The sequence below is a fragment of the Bufo gargarizans genome, chromosome 9, assembly GCF_014858855.1.
Source record: "Bufo gargarizans isolate SCDJY-AF-19 chromosome 9, ASM1485885v1, whole genome shotgun sequence".
In the NCBI taxonomy this organism is placed as follows: domain Eukaryota; kingdom Metazoa; phylum Chordata; class Amphibia; order Anura; family Bufonidae; genus Bufo; species Bufo gargarizans.
In genome coordinates this window covers 163,522,229-163,538,251 of record NC_058088.1, presented here as the reverse complement: position 1 = coordinate 163,538,251, position 16,023 = coordinate 163,522,229, and the positions used below count along the sequence as shown (strand labels likewise).

At 44.8% G+C, this 16,023-nt stretch overlaps 1 protein-coding gene across 1 annotated transcript in view; it reads left to right on the top strand.

Annotated features, from left to right (window-relative positions):
* PSMB7 (proteasome 20S subunit beta 7) overlaps positions 1-16,023 on the top strand; it is a 62,500-nt gene that overhangs the window by 24,941 nt on the left and 21,536 nt on the right. Inside the window, exon 6 of the mRNA XM_044268610.1 lies at positions 14,865-14,923. Coding sequence (XP_044124545.1) covers positions 14,865-14,923 — 59 coding nt within the window. The remainder of the gene's footprint in view (positions 1-14,864; positions 14,924-16,023) is intronic.

Here is a 16,023-nt window from a genome sequence, read left to right as displayed (position 1 = left end):
ACTTGAATGGAGCTTAGCCGCGCCCAGGCCAGTGATACTAGTCGTGACGTCACTGGGCCTGCTGTAAACCTGCAAGCAGCGTTTTGGTGTCCGCCTCCAAAGCGGAACGGAGGCAAACATATGCATTCTGAGCGGATCTTTTTCCATTCAGAATGCATAAAGGGCAAAACTGATCCATTTTGGAGCCCTGAACGGATCTCGCAAACAGCCAAAACGCCAGTGTGAAAGTAGACTTTGAAAGTTTATGCATTTATATCCATACTCCTTCTGGGCTTTTGAAGTGAAGGAGGCCGTCCCGTCGGTGATGGGCACTGATAGGACCGCCTCTGCTGCCAGCAGATTAATTAGCATTTTCACGGTGACAGATTCCCTGTAATGGTATTTGTACTGCACGGTGAATGGAAAAATATAATGTCAAAAATGTATAAAAGGGTTATCCTTCAAAAATGATTGCTGTGCAATGAACATAGCATTTTAAATGAAGTATTATAGCAATATACATGCAGTTAAAAAAATAAAATAAAAAATTCCTCTCAGGTAGCGCCCCCTGCTGTTTGTCTTTCTGGTCCACCTGCTTCACATTCACTGGTGGACTAACCTGCTCAGCAGCTAATCTGCTCCATTCCCTTCAGTGCCAGCGTAGTGGTATCATGGAGAAGCAGGTGAACTGCTCCAGACCCCATTCCTTCATGCATCCCTACTTCTAAGGGCTCATGCACACGGCAGCATGTATTTCGCGATCCGCAAATAATACGGATGGCCTCCGCGTGCATTCTGTATTTTGCAGAACAGAACAGCTGGCCCCATAGAAAAGTCCTATCCTTCTCCGTGATGTGGACAATAATAGAACATGTTTTGTTTGCAGAATGGACATGGAATGCACACAGTGTCATTTCCGTCTTTTGCGGCCCCGTTGAAGTTAATTGTTCCGCACACGGGCCCCAGAAAAACCGAACAGACACTGAAACAAAATCAGTCTGTGTGCTTGAGCCCTAAATCGGTTGAAACCTATAGCTCTCTCTAGACAGCGGAGAAAGAAATCGTGGGGGCGTGACATACCATATGTGAGGGATGCATTTCTGTGCAGGGCAGGAAGGGGTTAATAAGAGCGGATTGCAGTGCACTCTGGGAGATGCAGGTGACTGGTGAGCTGCTGCCACCCACAGAAAGGGAAGAAAGTCCTTCCAGATACTTGAGTGGAAAAAAACAAACATTTTTTAAATCTCTTACGTGTGAAGAGTTTCATAAAAAGAGAAGTGACCTATAAGAGCCGGGGGGCTTCTAGTTTCCGTGCAGAATGATGATTTTTGAGGCGTTCCGCCTCAGGTCAGCAACGTTCCCTGTAAATGGAGCAGGATCTGAAAGCCGCTATCACTTTATCCACTAGTTCTCCGCTTTAGAACAGTTTCTTTATTACTCGGTGAGAACTCCTGTCCTAAAACTAGTTTTTTTTTTTCTTCTCCCCATTCTGTACTGGTTCCGTGTGCATTACATTCTGTGACCAGAGGGGGCACTGCTGCCTCAGAAGTGGACCAGCATCACTATTCCTAGAGTGATTGTGGAAGGAAAATATATGTATTTCAAGTAATATTTTTACATTATTATTTTATTTATTTTTTTTAGATTTAAAGCTTGGCTTATCCATTTACCAGATACACAATTTGTCGTGTTGATAAGGGATTAAAATATTAACCACTTCGTAACTAGTTTTCTTTTTAGTTATTTTTTTAATAAATGCTATTCCTATAGGTTTCACAGTAATGAGATATTTTTGTACATCCCGATATTTTCATAGGACGGACAGATGCAGCCTTTTAAACATCAATTATTTTTGGAAATTTGGCCACAAATAAAAATTAAATAAGCACTCTTCGCAGACCACCCTTAAACTACAGCGATGGGAGAGTTCAGATTGGTATTTTTTTTTTTTTTTTTTTTTATCAAATAGTTTTTCTTGAGGTTTAACAATAAAACTACATACATAAAGAACAATCCCGAAACAAACCCGCCTCCCTCCACCCGCAGATCCGCGCGTGCGGTCAGTAGGTAGTCAAGAATGTCCGTTAGGCTCTCCGCCTCCTGTGAAGCAAAAGTGCTCCCTGTAACTCAACAGCTCTCTTCCAATAGGAGTTAGAGTACCACTCAATACAAAACCAAATACTAAGCATTCAGCCAATGCCTGTCCAAATACAATTGGGGTACATATACTGAGGGGGCCATCAGCTACCCGATATCTCTGTTCCATTTTACTGTCATTTCTATCTTTATTCTCCCATTTCGCCTCTGTGAGCAGACCATGTGATGTACAGACGGGACCAGTCCTCCATCTTTATACCCCACTTATCTGCTGTGCATAGAGAGAACTAGTCCTGGAGTCCTCTCCACTGTGTACAACCGCGTCCCCTACACTGAATGCTGCCCGTGTCCAACTTTGTAGGACAAGTCCTATTGGCAGTAAGAATAGTAACACTCGCTTGTCAGTTTATTTATACATTTCCATGAGGAATAACTGAGGAAAAACACAGTGCAAAATTCTAAGAAATATGCACAGGAGTATTTTTTTTATGGGGTAAATTAAAAAGGTGTATATTAAATTCCAAATGTGTCGGGAGAGATGATGGGTGTCGTATCACTATCGAGTAGGACAGTAGTCGCCAACCTCTGCCACTTGAGCTGTTGTGAAACTATCATTCCCATCGCCCATAGAAGTGGATGGAGCATGCTGGGAGCCATAGTTTACCAGCACAGTACCAGAGGTTACTGACCCATAGAGGCGGGCCTAGGCATTAGATGACTGCTGTGATCTCTTCATAGTGACAGTGGAGGGAATAGAACTCTGATCATGTCTCCCCTCCATCCTCACCATCAGTACATGACCCAAGCGTCTTCTCTATGTGGTGTTCCTTGTCTCTGTCATTCCTCCTGGAAATGGAAATGTATGAATACATTTATGTTCCTTTTGTCCATGGGGCGTGCCCATAGAGTCCAGCCTATTCATACTTTTCCAGGAGGAATAAGAGAGGAACGACAGTGTTGAGTTAATATGCTTCCAGATTCGTTATTTTATGAGGAACACATTTATTACTGAAGCGGACATGCCAGGAGAACTCGTAGGTTCTCTTTCTCCCGGCACTAATGGGACTTCACAGATTATTGGCCAGGTATGAAACATGTAAACTTACTTTTGGGGTAGATAACCTTTTACATAGAAACTGTCCGATGACGAAAACCATGATGAAACCGTATTATAAGTCCTTGGTCATTATATGGGTTTTCCGGGACTTAAAAATTGGCCTCCCATCATCCTCGTGATCAGCAGTTGGAAGAGGCTTCTCGCTGCCTGAGGCCCATTCCTCGGTCTGTGATGTCAAATTCGTCGGTCACATGGCCTTTGTGCGGCTCGGTCCCATTCAAGTGAATGGGACTGGGCTGCAGTACTAGGCACGGCCCCTATACAAAATATGGCGCTGTGCCTGGTTTACTATGAAGATGCGGCAGCTCTTGTCTGAGCGTTGCAGGCTCTTCAAGCAGCTGATCAGCTGGGAGTCGGACCCCGATATTGATGACCTATCCTCAGTATTAAAGGATGTCGTCAGTAAATAACCTATTGTTTAAATCATGTTTTTATGCTTAAAATATTGTTAAAGAATTTTTGATGTTTTGAATTTTCCATGTCACTATCTATATTTAAACAAAAACCTTAAATTCCTGCAGTTTTCACACTGGCCTCTAAGGCCTGTTTCACATTTGCGGTAAGCTGATCTGGCAGTCTGTTCACGGATCCGGCAGGCTGTTTTCCGGTCGGAATACCGGACGCTACCATGCGCTGCCAAGATACCATCAGTCTCCATTCACTAAAATGGGGACCAGCAGAGATAAGGCCGGACACACACACCCCTGCACACAGCAGTTTTCGTTCGGCTGCTTTTTGTATCATATTTGCCGGGTTGCGGGCGAATCTCCCCCGGTCCCCATTATAGTGAATGAAGCTGGATAGTATCTTGATAGCGCTCAGTATTTACGGATCCGACAGGCTTTTTCGGCCCGGAACAGCCTGCTGGATCTGCCTACTGCAAATGGGAAACAGACCTAAGCTTAATAGGCGCCACTTCTTGGTTTGTACAGATCACTTTACTGCAGTTATCTACTTATCTGTCATTTTTAATCCTGCCTGGAAGGATATCACCTCTGTGTACAGATAAGACAGGATCCACTATTCACAATAGGCCATCGTCAAAGCTTGTCCATTCTTTCCTTGTACAATGACCTCTGCACAGAGCATGCAGAGAAAAAAACTCTCCGATAGAAGTCACTGAGGTCCCCTCCTGACCATTGTGTCTATGGACCATGGGGCTGCCGTAAAGCATTTCTCTTAATGCTTTCTAAATGCTGTTCAGAGCAGCTCAGGCAAGATGGTCGCCCCCATAATCATGTTCAGAAAACGGAATAAAAAAAATCTGTAATCAGAGAAAAAAAGTCAGATTAGGAAAAAAGGATATGTGTCACTATCTGGTTTTAACTGGCAGATAACAATTTTGGTGACACATTTGCTTTAAGTTTACAAAAGGGGTAATTGGTTTGTATGGAGTAATACGAGTAGGTTCTCTTTACATGGTGGCTGTAACATTTAACCCTTTCCCTGCTCACCGCGCAAGGCGTTAACATTCACAGCGAGCGTTCCCACCGCCGTGGCCTGGTGCCAACCTCAAACGGCACTTCTAAGTCCTTTTACATACTCTGTAAATAATTGATGGCTTTGCCTGCCATCTTTCGGAAAGATGTCCCGCTCTACAGCCTCCGCCAGAAAATGAACGGTGAGTGAGCAGGTTCTGCAGGAAACAGTTTTGTATGTTATTATGAAATAATAACTGACACCAGAGTCCATTTGCTGATGGAAAGCTTTCTTATGTCTCGCAAGGGGGTTTCAGAGATCCTCGTTGCTTACTCAGGAGTGAAAGCATCAAATTAAAGTGTTTGTGCTGACAAAGGCGAAATTTGGATTTCAGCAAACGATGCAAGACGGTGTGATTGCTGCGCTCGTCGGACGAGAGCCAGCCTGGCCAGGCCCCGTAATGAAATGCATGCATACAATTAAAGCCACTTGAAGTGCGTAGCTGGAGGACGCGTTCCGTCAGTCTCCAGTGACCGCGGCCGCTCCCCGTACACCCCGACTCCGCTTCATATTCATAAATCAGCTCCTCACACATTGGCAGCAGAGGTCCCACGGAGAAGGCAGGAGCATCGGGAGACCAGGCCGTGCAGCCAACAACAGAAGTGAAAAATGATCCCACTTGACGGGGGCTCCCGGATTTCTTGCTGGAAGGAAGAGCAAATTGAATAGCAATGAGAGTGTGTGAATAAGCACCTTGTCAGGAGATCTGACACTGACAGATGATGAGGTTCACAGATAGAGCTTACACCCTGCACCATGGCCTAGAGGTCCTGCATGCAGGGAAGGGATGACTTCCCGTCAGTGGGCAATACATCTTTCTTTGTGTTTGAAACTATCAGGGGGCATCCTGCTCTGGTCTGATGATTTGGGGGGGGGGGGGGGGGGGAGGATAACTCCCCTGGCACAGAGAACTTTTTATTGTACTGATGCCTTGAGAGGTGTTTATATAGTCTTATGTATACAGGAGGAACCTCTAGAACTTCGGAATGCAGCGAGACATTACTCATCGGAGACATCAGCCACCTCGTTCCTGCCAATCCAAATGGGAATGATAAGTTATTGCCAACTTTTATATACGTAACTAGCAGAAGGACCCGGCTTCGCAGGGGTATATTTTATCCATTTCATTTAATGTTTGTGTGTGTCGTTAAAAGATATCGACAGTATCCCCCATAACAGTGAACTCCACAGCACCCTGCCCCTTAACACTGACCCCCCCCCCCCCACTTTAAAATGAGACCTCCACAGCAACCCATCCCCTTAACTTTGACCTTCACAGCAGCCTGCCCCTTTAACAGTGAGTTTCACAGCACCCTACTCCCTTGACGGTGACCTCCACAGCACCCTACTCCCTTTACAGTGACCTCCTCAGGGGCCCGCCCCCTTAACAGTGACCTCCACAGCGCCCTGCCCCTTTAATGCTAGGGCTACACGGCATGTGTCGCGCGACATTTTGTCTCAACAATTTTTATAATAGGCTATGGTGTTGCACTGCGACATGTGACATATTACGACACGACCGTTGCAAAAAAAACATCCAAGATGGATTTTTCTGCAACTGTCATGTTGCAGTCGCAGCATGTCACAGTGCAACACCATAGACTATCATTATAAAAATTGTTGCGCGACATCAATGTCGCAGTGTAGGTGTCGTGCGACTTACTGTCGTCGCGTAGCCCTAGCCTAAAGCTGACCTACAGCAGTGAAGAAAAATGGCTGGGTTGTTATGGAAACCTGGAGTAAAACTGTGTGTATGTGGAGACTAAGGGCCTGCGAGCTTCTATTGGCTGATGAGGGACATGTGACCGTGTGCATGGCAGTTGAGATATGAAGAGAAAGACTTGCAGGCTTGTATTGGCTAATGCAGATAATTTTGGGGGAATATCTCAGGAACGGTACGTCCTAGAGAGCTGAGACACCCACAATATTTCTTTCCAGGTAGCAAGGGATGTGTATACCAAGTTTCATTGAAATCGATGGTTGAGTTTGAGTGATCACGGAATATATATATATATATATATATATATATATATATATATATATATATATATATATATATATATATATATATATAAATAGGAGAAGATTCAAAAGATGGAGCAGAAAAGGGGTTTGGGTACCTAGCACAAAAACTGTAGAAAAGGGTGCTGAGGGGGTGGCTGAAATGATTCTAAGGTAATGCAATAGACTTAATCGGGTTGTCTCAGGAGGACAGCCTATTACCTGCCCACAGGATAGGTGGGGTCTGACAGCCCCCATCGATTCCAAAGACATACTGATAGGGACCTTAGGCTGCGGAATATAATAGTGCTATATAAGTGTGTATAATAAATAAAATGAAAACGGGGATCCTGGGTCCCCTGCTGGAATGGAGCTGCAGTAGAGCACGCACGGTGCTGCTCCATTCAGTTTGTGAGATTGCGGTACTTGCCCATCTTCAGAAGTCCCATAGAGTTTATATGTGCAAACTCGACCGCTGATTTAATCAAACTGGAGAAACAGGTGGACCCCTTGTTCTTTTGATCGCAGGGGGGATCCCAGTGGTTGGGCCTCCATCATTTAGACTAAGGGTGCACAACCTTTTCTGGTTGGGGGCCACTTTGTCAGACGAAAATAAAACTTAAAGGGGCTTTACCAACGGAAATATTATAAGGCATATTGAACATACTGTATATATCATAAATGTCTAGTTACACTTCCAGGGCTCCCATTTAAAAGGAGAGTACAGGAAAGATGCAGTACATGTCAGCAGCCACAAGACTTATCTGTTACCAGATGCCTGAGGGCCCGTTGTGCACCCCTGATTTAGACACTTATAACCTGTCAGTTGTCTGCACCAAAAATCTAAGAAGTAAGGCAAATTGGCCCAATTTCAGTTTTGCTCCAAAAAGAGGTGGTGGCGCTGAAGGCCTAATGTTTTTCACCAAAATTGAGACATAAAATTCTTTCTAAATGTAAGACGGCCCGTAGATGTTCTAGAGTCAGCCTGAGCCTCTGATAAATCTGGTGCAGATCTAGACAGCCATCCATGGGATTAGTAAATCTGGGCCAATATATTTTGAGCTGTGGGTTTTATAAAGGCACTGACCTCTTGGTAACATTATTTAATGGGGTTTCCCGAGAGAATTAAAAATCTCAGACAAGCACTACAATTGCTTTAAAAAAAAAAAAAAGTAGTATACTGGCCCCTTTCAACAATGCTGGTCCTGTCCTCTTGCCTCTGTTTGCATGCCCCACTGGTGTTGTACTGGTATGTAGCACGTGATGCAGGAGCCAATGCCTGGCCTCAGCGGTAGACCATGGGATGAGTATACTATGATTGGTTTTTATCTTATTCAATTCTCTCTAACAACCTCTTTAGACATCTGTCACATCAAAAGTATAACCTATAATGGAGTGTAGTTCCACTTCCAAGACTCTCCTCTGCTGGGAACATGAACAGAAGATGCCATGCGTGTACAGGTGAAACTCTAAAGAATTTAGAATATCGTGCAAAAGTTTATTTATTTCAGTAATACAACTTAAAACTAGAATGTTGTGAAAAGGTTCAATATTCTAGGCTCAGTGTCGCACTCTAGTCAGCTAATTAATCCATACCCCCTGAGCAAAGGGCACCTGAGATTGTGACTTTGGGGTTTCATAAGCTGTAAGCCGTAATCATCCAAATTATAACAAATAAAGGCTTGAAATATCTCGCTTTGCCTGTAATGAGTCTCTCATATACTGTATTTTCACTTTTTAAGTTGCATTACTGAAATAAATGAACTTTGCACGATATTCAGATTTTTCGAGTTTCGCCCGTATATGGCCCCCTCTATTGTAGTTTGTAGTGTTTTACTCTTCCTATAAAACTACAATGAAGCACATGTGCATGGTTAACTTTCCACCACAACTATGCCGTTCAGGAGTGGCACACAATGCACCGATAGTACCTGTCCCTGCTCCTGCACCACTCTTCTCTATGCATCTGAGCGAGCACCCGATGTAGACGAGCATGTCTATGGCCCAGGGGTAGGGGGCAGCACACAATGGCATTGGGAGCTGCATGTGGACCCCAGGCAACATGACCAGCCCTGTACCTCACATGGATTCAGAAATCCCTTTTATTAATTGCTTCTATTGTTCTGCTAGATTAATTTCCTTTTTTGTCCTTTCTAATGTAGCGCTTTCCCTGTAACTGCCGCAGCTTGTAACAGATGATATATCTGGTAACAGTTGAAGTTTTAAGGCTACTTTCACACTGGCGGTTTGGCTTTCCGTTTGTGAGATCCGTTCAGGGCTCTCACAAGCGGTCCAAAACGGATCAGTTTTGCCCTAATGTGATAACTGTCCAGCAGACATCGGAGCCCGTGTCCCGGTGAGAGAGCCTCGGCGGGGGAAGATTAGTTAGTGCAGGGGAGGCAGAGCAGGAGCCCAGGTAGCGGCGCTGCACTCGCTGACAAGTGGAGGGAAGACAATCAGCCCATCATCATTCCTCCTGCTGTATACAGCAGGGGACATGATCGGGCAGCGCAGCATCCCAGGGCACCAAGTGCTGCCAGGTCCCTGCTCTGCGGCGGTAAATGATGCGCTCTGCACTTATCCGCCAGGCTCAAAGTTTGTAATGTCTGCCTGCTACGGCCATGAACCCAGCGGGGAGCTGCATACCTGCTGCCGTCATTAGGCCGGAGCTCCTGCTAGCCACAACTGGTGGCCATTCCTGCACCATCCCTGCAGTTACCATGCTGCCATTTCTTAGTTCTATCCCTTTCTAGGAAAGCTGGGTGACAGCCTGTATACCACACAGAAAGCCGGGTGGCAGCTCCTAGGAGAGCTGTGTGGTATACAGGCTGTCTGTCACCCAGCTTTCCTGGTCTGCTGAGGAGAATATATCTCAGTATAGGAACATATACTGTTCATATAACATATGATAACATATGATAACTTAAGTTATCATATGATTTACCCATTCAGGAGTCTTGGAAAGCCGGGTTGCAGCTCCTATGAGAACTAAGACTACTGAATGGCCAAATCATCTGATGACTTCTCTATATGTTCCCGTACTGAGATATGTTCTCCTCAGGAAAGCTGGGTGACAGGCTGTATGCCACACAGGTCTCCAGGAAAGCTGGGTGACAGGCTGTATACCACACAGGTCTCCAGGAAAGCTGGGTGACAGGCTGTATACCACACAGGTCTCCTAGGAGCTGCCATAAGACTCCTGAATGGCTAAATCCTCTGATAACTTCTCTATATGTTCCCGTAGTGAGATGTTCTCCTCAGGACTAGGAGACCAGGAAAGCTTGGTGACAATCCATGAGAGAGCTGGAAGGCCCCTCAGTATTCCTCGGGTAATTCCAATGGAAATATTTTCCACAGAGGATTACCTGTTGTGGATTTTTATCAAACTCTACATGTAGCGTGTGGAATTCAGCTACGATCAGTTACACATGGTGAAATCCTATATTACCACGGTGCGGATTTGAAATGTGCACAGTACGTTCATTTCCGTGTGGATTTTATAAAGTGTGAGGATTTTTGGTAAAATCTTATCTATTTTGCTGGTGGTTGCTGCAATACGCTGTGGATTTCATAGCTGCAGTTCTATGAGATGAATGAGCCCGGACCAAACATCCTGGGAAGGGATCTCCATTCAGTCAGCTACAGCACAAAGGATTATACACACAGTGACGTCACAGCGCAGGGATTATACACACAGTGACGTCACTCACAGCGCAGGGATTATACACACAGTGACGTCACTCACAGCGCAGGGATTATACACACAGTGACGTCACTCACAGCGCAGGGATTATACACACAGTGACGTCACTCACAGCGCAGGGATTATACACACAGTGACGTCACTCACAGCGCAGGGATTATACACACAGTGACGTCACTCACAGCGCAGGGATTATACACAGTGACGTCGCAGTACACTGATAATAAACAATGCCCATGTTGTTTGGTTCTAGACTTCTTTATATGTTAATTTAAGAGGTGTTATTTTTGTCGCTGAAAATAAGGCTTTATAAGGTAAAAAAAAAAAAACTGCTCCTAACTTTTTTAGCTGGCTCCTAGATTCCAAGGAAATTTGTCAAGCCCTGCTATATTGGACTGTAGTATTCAGGTTAAGTTGCCATGTTGGCACTTTGCAATAATTATGCGGTTTTTGGGTTACAGTTTAGGCACTTGGTCTCTAAAAGGTTCCCCATCACTGGCCTAGGGTCACCGGGAAAATCGCTTATAAACCAGGCACAATGCCTTATAGGGCTAGCTGTACTGAATGTATTCATACCTTTCACTTAGTGCTCTATTGCTTTACTCTGGGAAAAAATGTAAATGTAATTAATAAGCAAATGAGTAGTTAAGAGCATCAAGGCCGGGCCCAAGCTACTCTGTGCACCCTTTCCCCTCCTGCTTCCTCTGCCAGCCCCTGCCTTCCCTTTCCGATTGACAGGTCAGATGTCAAATCGGGAACCTGTAGGGGCAGGGAGGGCAGGCAGAGCTACAAGAGGTCAGTGGCTCGGGCCCACCCTCAGGGCACTGAACTACTCATTTGCATATGGAGTAAAACGACTTTTCCTCCAGAATGAAGTAACATATCACTAAGTGAAAGGTATCATCATTACATTCAGCTGATCTAGCCCTGCAGGGCATTGTGCCTGCTTTATCAGTGAATTTCCTGGTGACAGATTCCCTTTAAATATGTTTACTGGGAGGTAGGTTACCAGTGAAGAACTGGCAGAGAGCACAGGTGTCAGAGGAACAAGGGTATGAGGCGGGGTACTAGACCTCCTTATGGAGAGCACTTAATTGGCATGAGGAGTCTTGGGCCTCTTTCACACGAGCGTGTCCGGATGCGTTGCAACAAACCCGCACGAGTAGGTACCCAATTGCAGTCAGTTTTGACTGCGATTGCATTCCGTTGTTAAGTTTTTATCGCGCGGGTGCAATGCGTTTTGCACGCGCGTGATAAAAAACTGACTCTGGTACCCAGACTCTAACTTCTTCACAGAAGTTCAGGTTTGGGTTCAAGGTTGTGTAGATTGTATTATTTTCCCTTATAACATGGTTATAATGGAAAATAATAGCATTCTGAATACAGAATGCTAAGTAAAATAGGGCTGGAGGGGTTAAAAAATAAAATAAAAATTTTAACTCCCCTCAATCCACTTGTTCGCGCAGCCGGCATATCTTCTGTCGTCGTCTTTGAGGAATAGGACCTTTTTGATGATGTCATGATCCATCACCATGTTAAAAGGGAAAATAATAATGATCGGGTCCCAATCGTCTCCTAGCAACCATACGTGAAAATTGCACCGCATCCGCACTTGCTTACGGATGCTTGCGTTTTTTACGCAGCCCCATTCACTTCTATGAGGCCTGCGTTGCGCGAAAAACGCACAAAATAGAGCTTGCTGCGATTTTCATGCAACGCACAAGTGATGCGTGAAAATCACCGCTCATGTGCACAGCCCCATAGAAATGAATGGGTCCGGATTCAGTGCGGGTGCAATGCGTTCAACTCGCGCATTGCACCCGCGTGGAAAACTCTCCCGTGTGAAAGGGGCCTTATAGGCCATATATGCTCCTCTGGATTTCTAGGAAGGAGGGATGCAAATGAGCTCTTAACAATATCTGCTTCGGAGACAACCAGATGTAAGGCAGCTATCCTATAAGTCAGTGTTTTTAACCTTTTTAAACAGGCTTTGAGTCAGACTTGGATAATAAATAAGCCAGCATCTCATCTGCAGACAGCTGTTTCGGGTTGATTGCCCCCTCATCAGTGCAGAGCAGAGAATACTGGCTTGACTGGGTGAGAGGCCTAGGTCAGGATCTGGGGGATGCTATATCTCCTTATTGAGAGCACCTTATGGATGAAGCAGACAGCCGAGATAAGGATCCTTTAGATCAGGGATGCCCAACCTGTGGCCCTCAAACTGTTGCAAAACGACAACTCCCAGCATGCTTGGACAGCCTACAACTATTCGGGCATGCTGGGAGTTGTAGTTTTGCAACAGCTGGAGGGCTGCATCCCGGCTTTAGTTGGAAGTGCAGGATGTTACAGTAATCTCAGTGGGATAGGTATGTGGCATACGGTGCCATATGAATGAGAAGAACAAATTGTAAGCATTATGTTGATGCTCCTCTTATAATATCTTCACTGATACTGCAAAAGCATCTTAACTCCTTTAGTCAGGGGGAGCATTAGTAGGCAATTATGTTATCAATTAGTGTGTATACATTTTTAACTAACCTTTACACTGTATATTGAGTAACTGCACACTAAGACATGATGTTTAACCACAGTGGTGTGTGAGCCCTCTGGCAGAGAACAGGTTAACCGCGGCCTGTTTGTGGATATAAATTTCCCGGACATGCACTTAAAATTCCCCAAAGGCTCCTTCGGTCATGCACAGAATAAATAACACCACCTATAATAGACTCTCATTGCCCACCGCATGTAGGACAAGCCATTGCCGGGTACACGGTTAAAACCTGCCCCAGCTTTAGTGGTGATGCATGAGCTTCTGTAAGGGTAATGATCCTAAACCGCAGCGATCTCCTGTAACAGCAGTATCTGTCATATTCATTGGGATTACCACGCTCATTGATTTGTGTCTGTAAATCTGCAGTCCCTACCCTTTAAATTTGATCTCTAATTGGGCCTCCTTAAATGGTTCAGGCCCGGCTAGTGTGTATATCCTCGGAGCGCTGTCACCGGCAGCGTCTCTCCTCCCATTATACATTCTGCAGATTTGATGGAATCAGCAGGACTCCTCATTTGAAACAGTTTAATCGTCTCCTCTATCCTCGCGTTAAACCATTGAGGTGGTCAAGCGATGCACACAAATCATCCTAAATGGAAAATATAGCTCTCTCTGTGACCCAGCTAAATAGATAGCGCTATGCAAAACAAGTTAAAAAGTAATAAATGCCAGAGGCATCTTTTAATTGGAATAAAAAATTAGACCCAACTTTTATTTCCTCGCCAGTGCCACCGCCGCATTCCACTACATTGCCATGTCGTCTGCTGAAATGGTTTTATTGCATTTCATTTTTTATACTGTTTTTCATAACAAATCCCATTCTGAGACGTGTACAGTATGTGGGCCGCTTGGTTATATTAATTGTACATGCGCTTCTGGGTATCTTTATGGCAAATTTCAGTTCTTCAACATCAGTTTGGCATGTATCGTCCTCCCCATTACTCTCCATTCTGTAGGGTTACACAGGTATCGGTGGTCAGAGGTTTCCTGTTTTCGTATGCCGGCCCCCCCCGACCTCTATCCATGCACAATGCAACCATATTTTACATAGGACTCACGACCTATGGCATCTGTAAATATGACTGTCCTATACAGTCCCATATCCATTGGTGGACAGGCCATAGACCCTACAGGGAAATTTCCTGGTGGGCCGATGCTCAGGGGAGGGGGTGCTGGCTGCCCGAGTCCTCCCCCTTAGGGCCACCGGCCAATATCTGATGCTCTCATTGTTAATTCCACAAGCATCAAATAAGTGGCCACAGTGGCCCTCCTGAATGGCCACTGTGTGGCCATCCTCTGCATGGTGACAGTTGAATACTGCGTTTCTGTTTGTCAATGGGCATCCCAATAAAGTTAGCGGAAAGCAATAGAAAACTAGTCCCGCTGGGACCCATCTCACTCGGCTCTTATATATGTTAAGGGGCCCATATAGAAACTAGACCTCCCCATTCTTAAAACGAGAGAACCCCTTTTTGTATTGCTGTTAGTATATCCCTTCAGAGAGAACGTTGCGTAGAAATTTACTTCCGTTGCTCTGAGGGGCAGGCAGGTATATTTTGGCGGCTGCACATATCCTGACAACAGCTTATACAGAAACCTGTAGGCCCCTAATGTACGTAGAGGAAATAAACGGTGGTATGCAGCATTGCCTCCAATCGGATAGGAGTTCTGTGCTAAAGAACCGCTACGCTGCGTCCTTGTTACTGCTTAGATTGTATCCCTTCTAATTAAAAAATAAAATAAACAGGACCTTTTTGGGAAAGATTTCTGTTTTGTCTCGATGTTGTATCCGACAACCCTCTGATTGCGACTTTAATATGGTTGTACGTGTTTTTCTTCCCTCCGCCTCCTGCTATGCTGTATATATGGTATTGGATCTTCTCCGTCGGCTGGTAAATGCATGGAAATGTTTCACAATGTTCTGAATTATTTTGCAGGCTCGGGTTCTTTGGCAGCGATGGCAGTTTTTGAGGACCGCTATAGACCAGACATGGAGGTGAGTGACCTTTTGTATTTGATTTTACTACTGCTACATTTTTGTGAACAGTCGTCCTGTCTCTGGTGTCAGTAGGTCACGTTGACTACAGCCAAAATCAATACTTCTACCTTAATCACCAGCAGATTATCGACTTTGAAGTCTATTCTGTATGTCTCTCTCGACATAAATATGCTACGGTTGCAATATTTGTGTCTATTGTTAGAAAATATAACCATAATGGGACCAATGTTTGGGCAAGGCTTTTACTATTTTTCTGTTTTTAATTTTTTACCTTTTGGACCCACTAGAAGCACATAAGTATAGGCAACACAAATTAGAAAAAGAAAATTAAAAATGCAAAAAAATAAATTACTCTAGTACTATAAAAGTAGTAGGTTGGTTCATATTTGACTTCCCTGGTGGGCTAGGGTAGACGAAAAGGTTAAATATTTTTTTTTTTTTATAGTAATGGCTTAGGTAAAAAAAAAAGAGGGGGGGGTTCATATTTTATTCCTAAGTGTTCTAGGGTTCAAGATGGCAATTTTATTTCGTAGTTTGGTGGTTTACCCTCCTTCCAGCGACATTGGGTGGTTTTATGCCTCTGACAGATCTATATTGAGCAGGAGAGAGAGCAGGGGCGTAGCTACAGGGGAAGCAGCTGCTTTGGGGCCCATCTAGGAGGATGACTAAAAGACAGTATTACACAATGAAATGATATACAGTGACAGTATAGACAGTGTAGAAAACGGATGGAACAACTGCCGGGTCTGAGAGAGCGAACTTTAGTAGCCACAGGAATGGGGGCGGCAGGAAAGGAAGGGGTTGCAAAAAAAATTACTGGGGGAGGGGGGGGGGGTCCCATTCAAAAATTTGCTGTGGGGCCTCATTCAAAAATTTGCTGTGGGGCCCAGTCATTTCTAGCTGCGCCACTGAGAGAGAGGCTGTGAGCGCTCTGCCTGATCATCAGGGAGGACCTGTCACCATTCCTGACATGTCTGAGTAAATCATTGTATTCCACATAAAGTGGCGGTTCTGGAGCATCAGTTCTTGTGACTTCTGTCGTGCTGTTCCTAGGGTTGGGGGATGTCAGAAATATTCCCACGATAACCATATTAAGA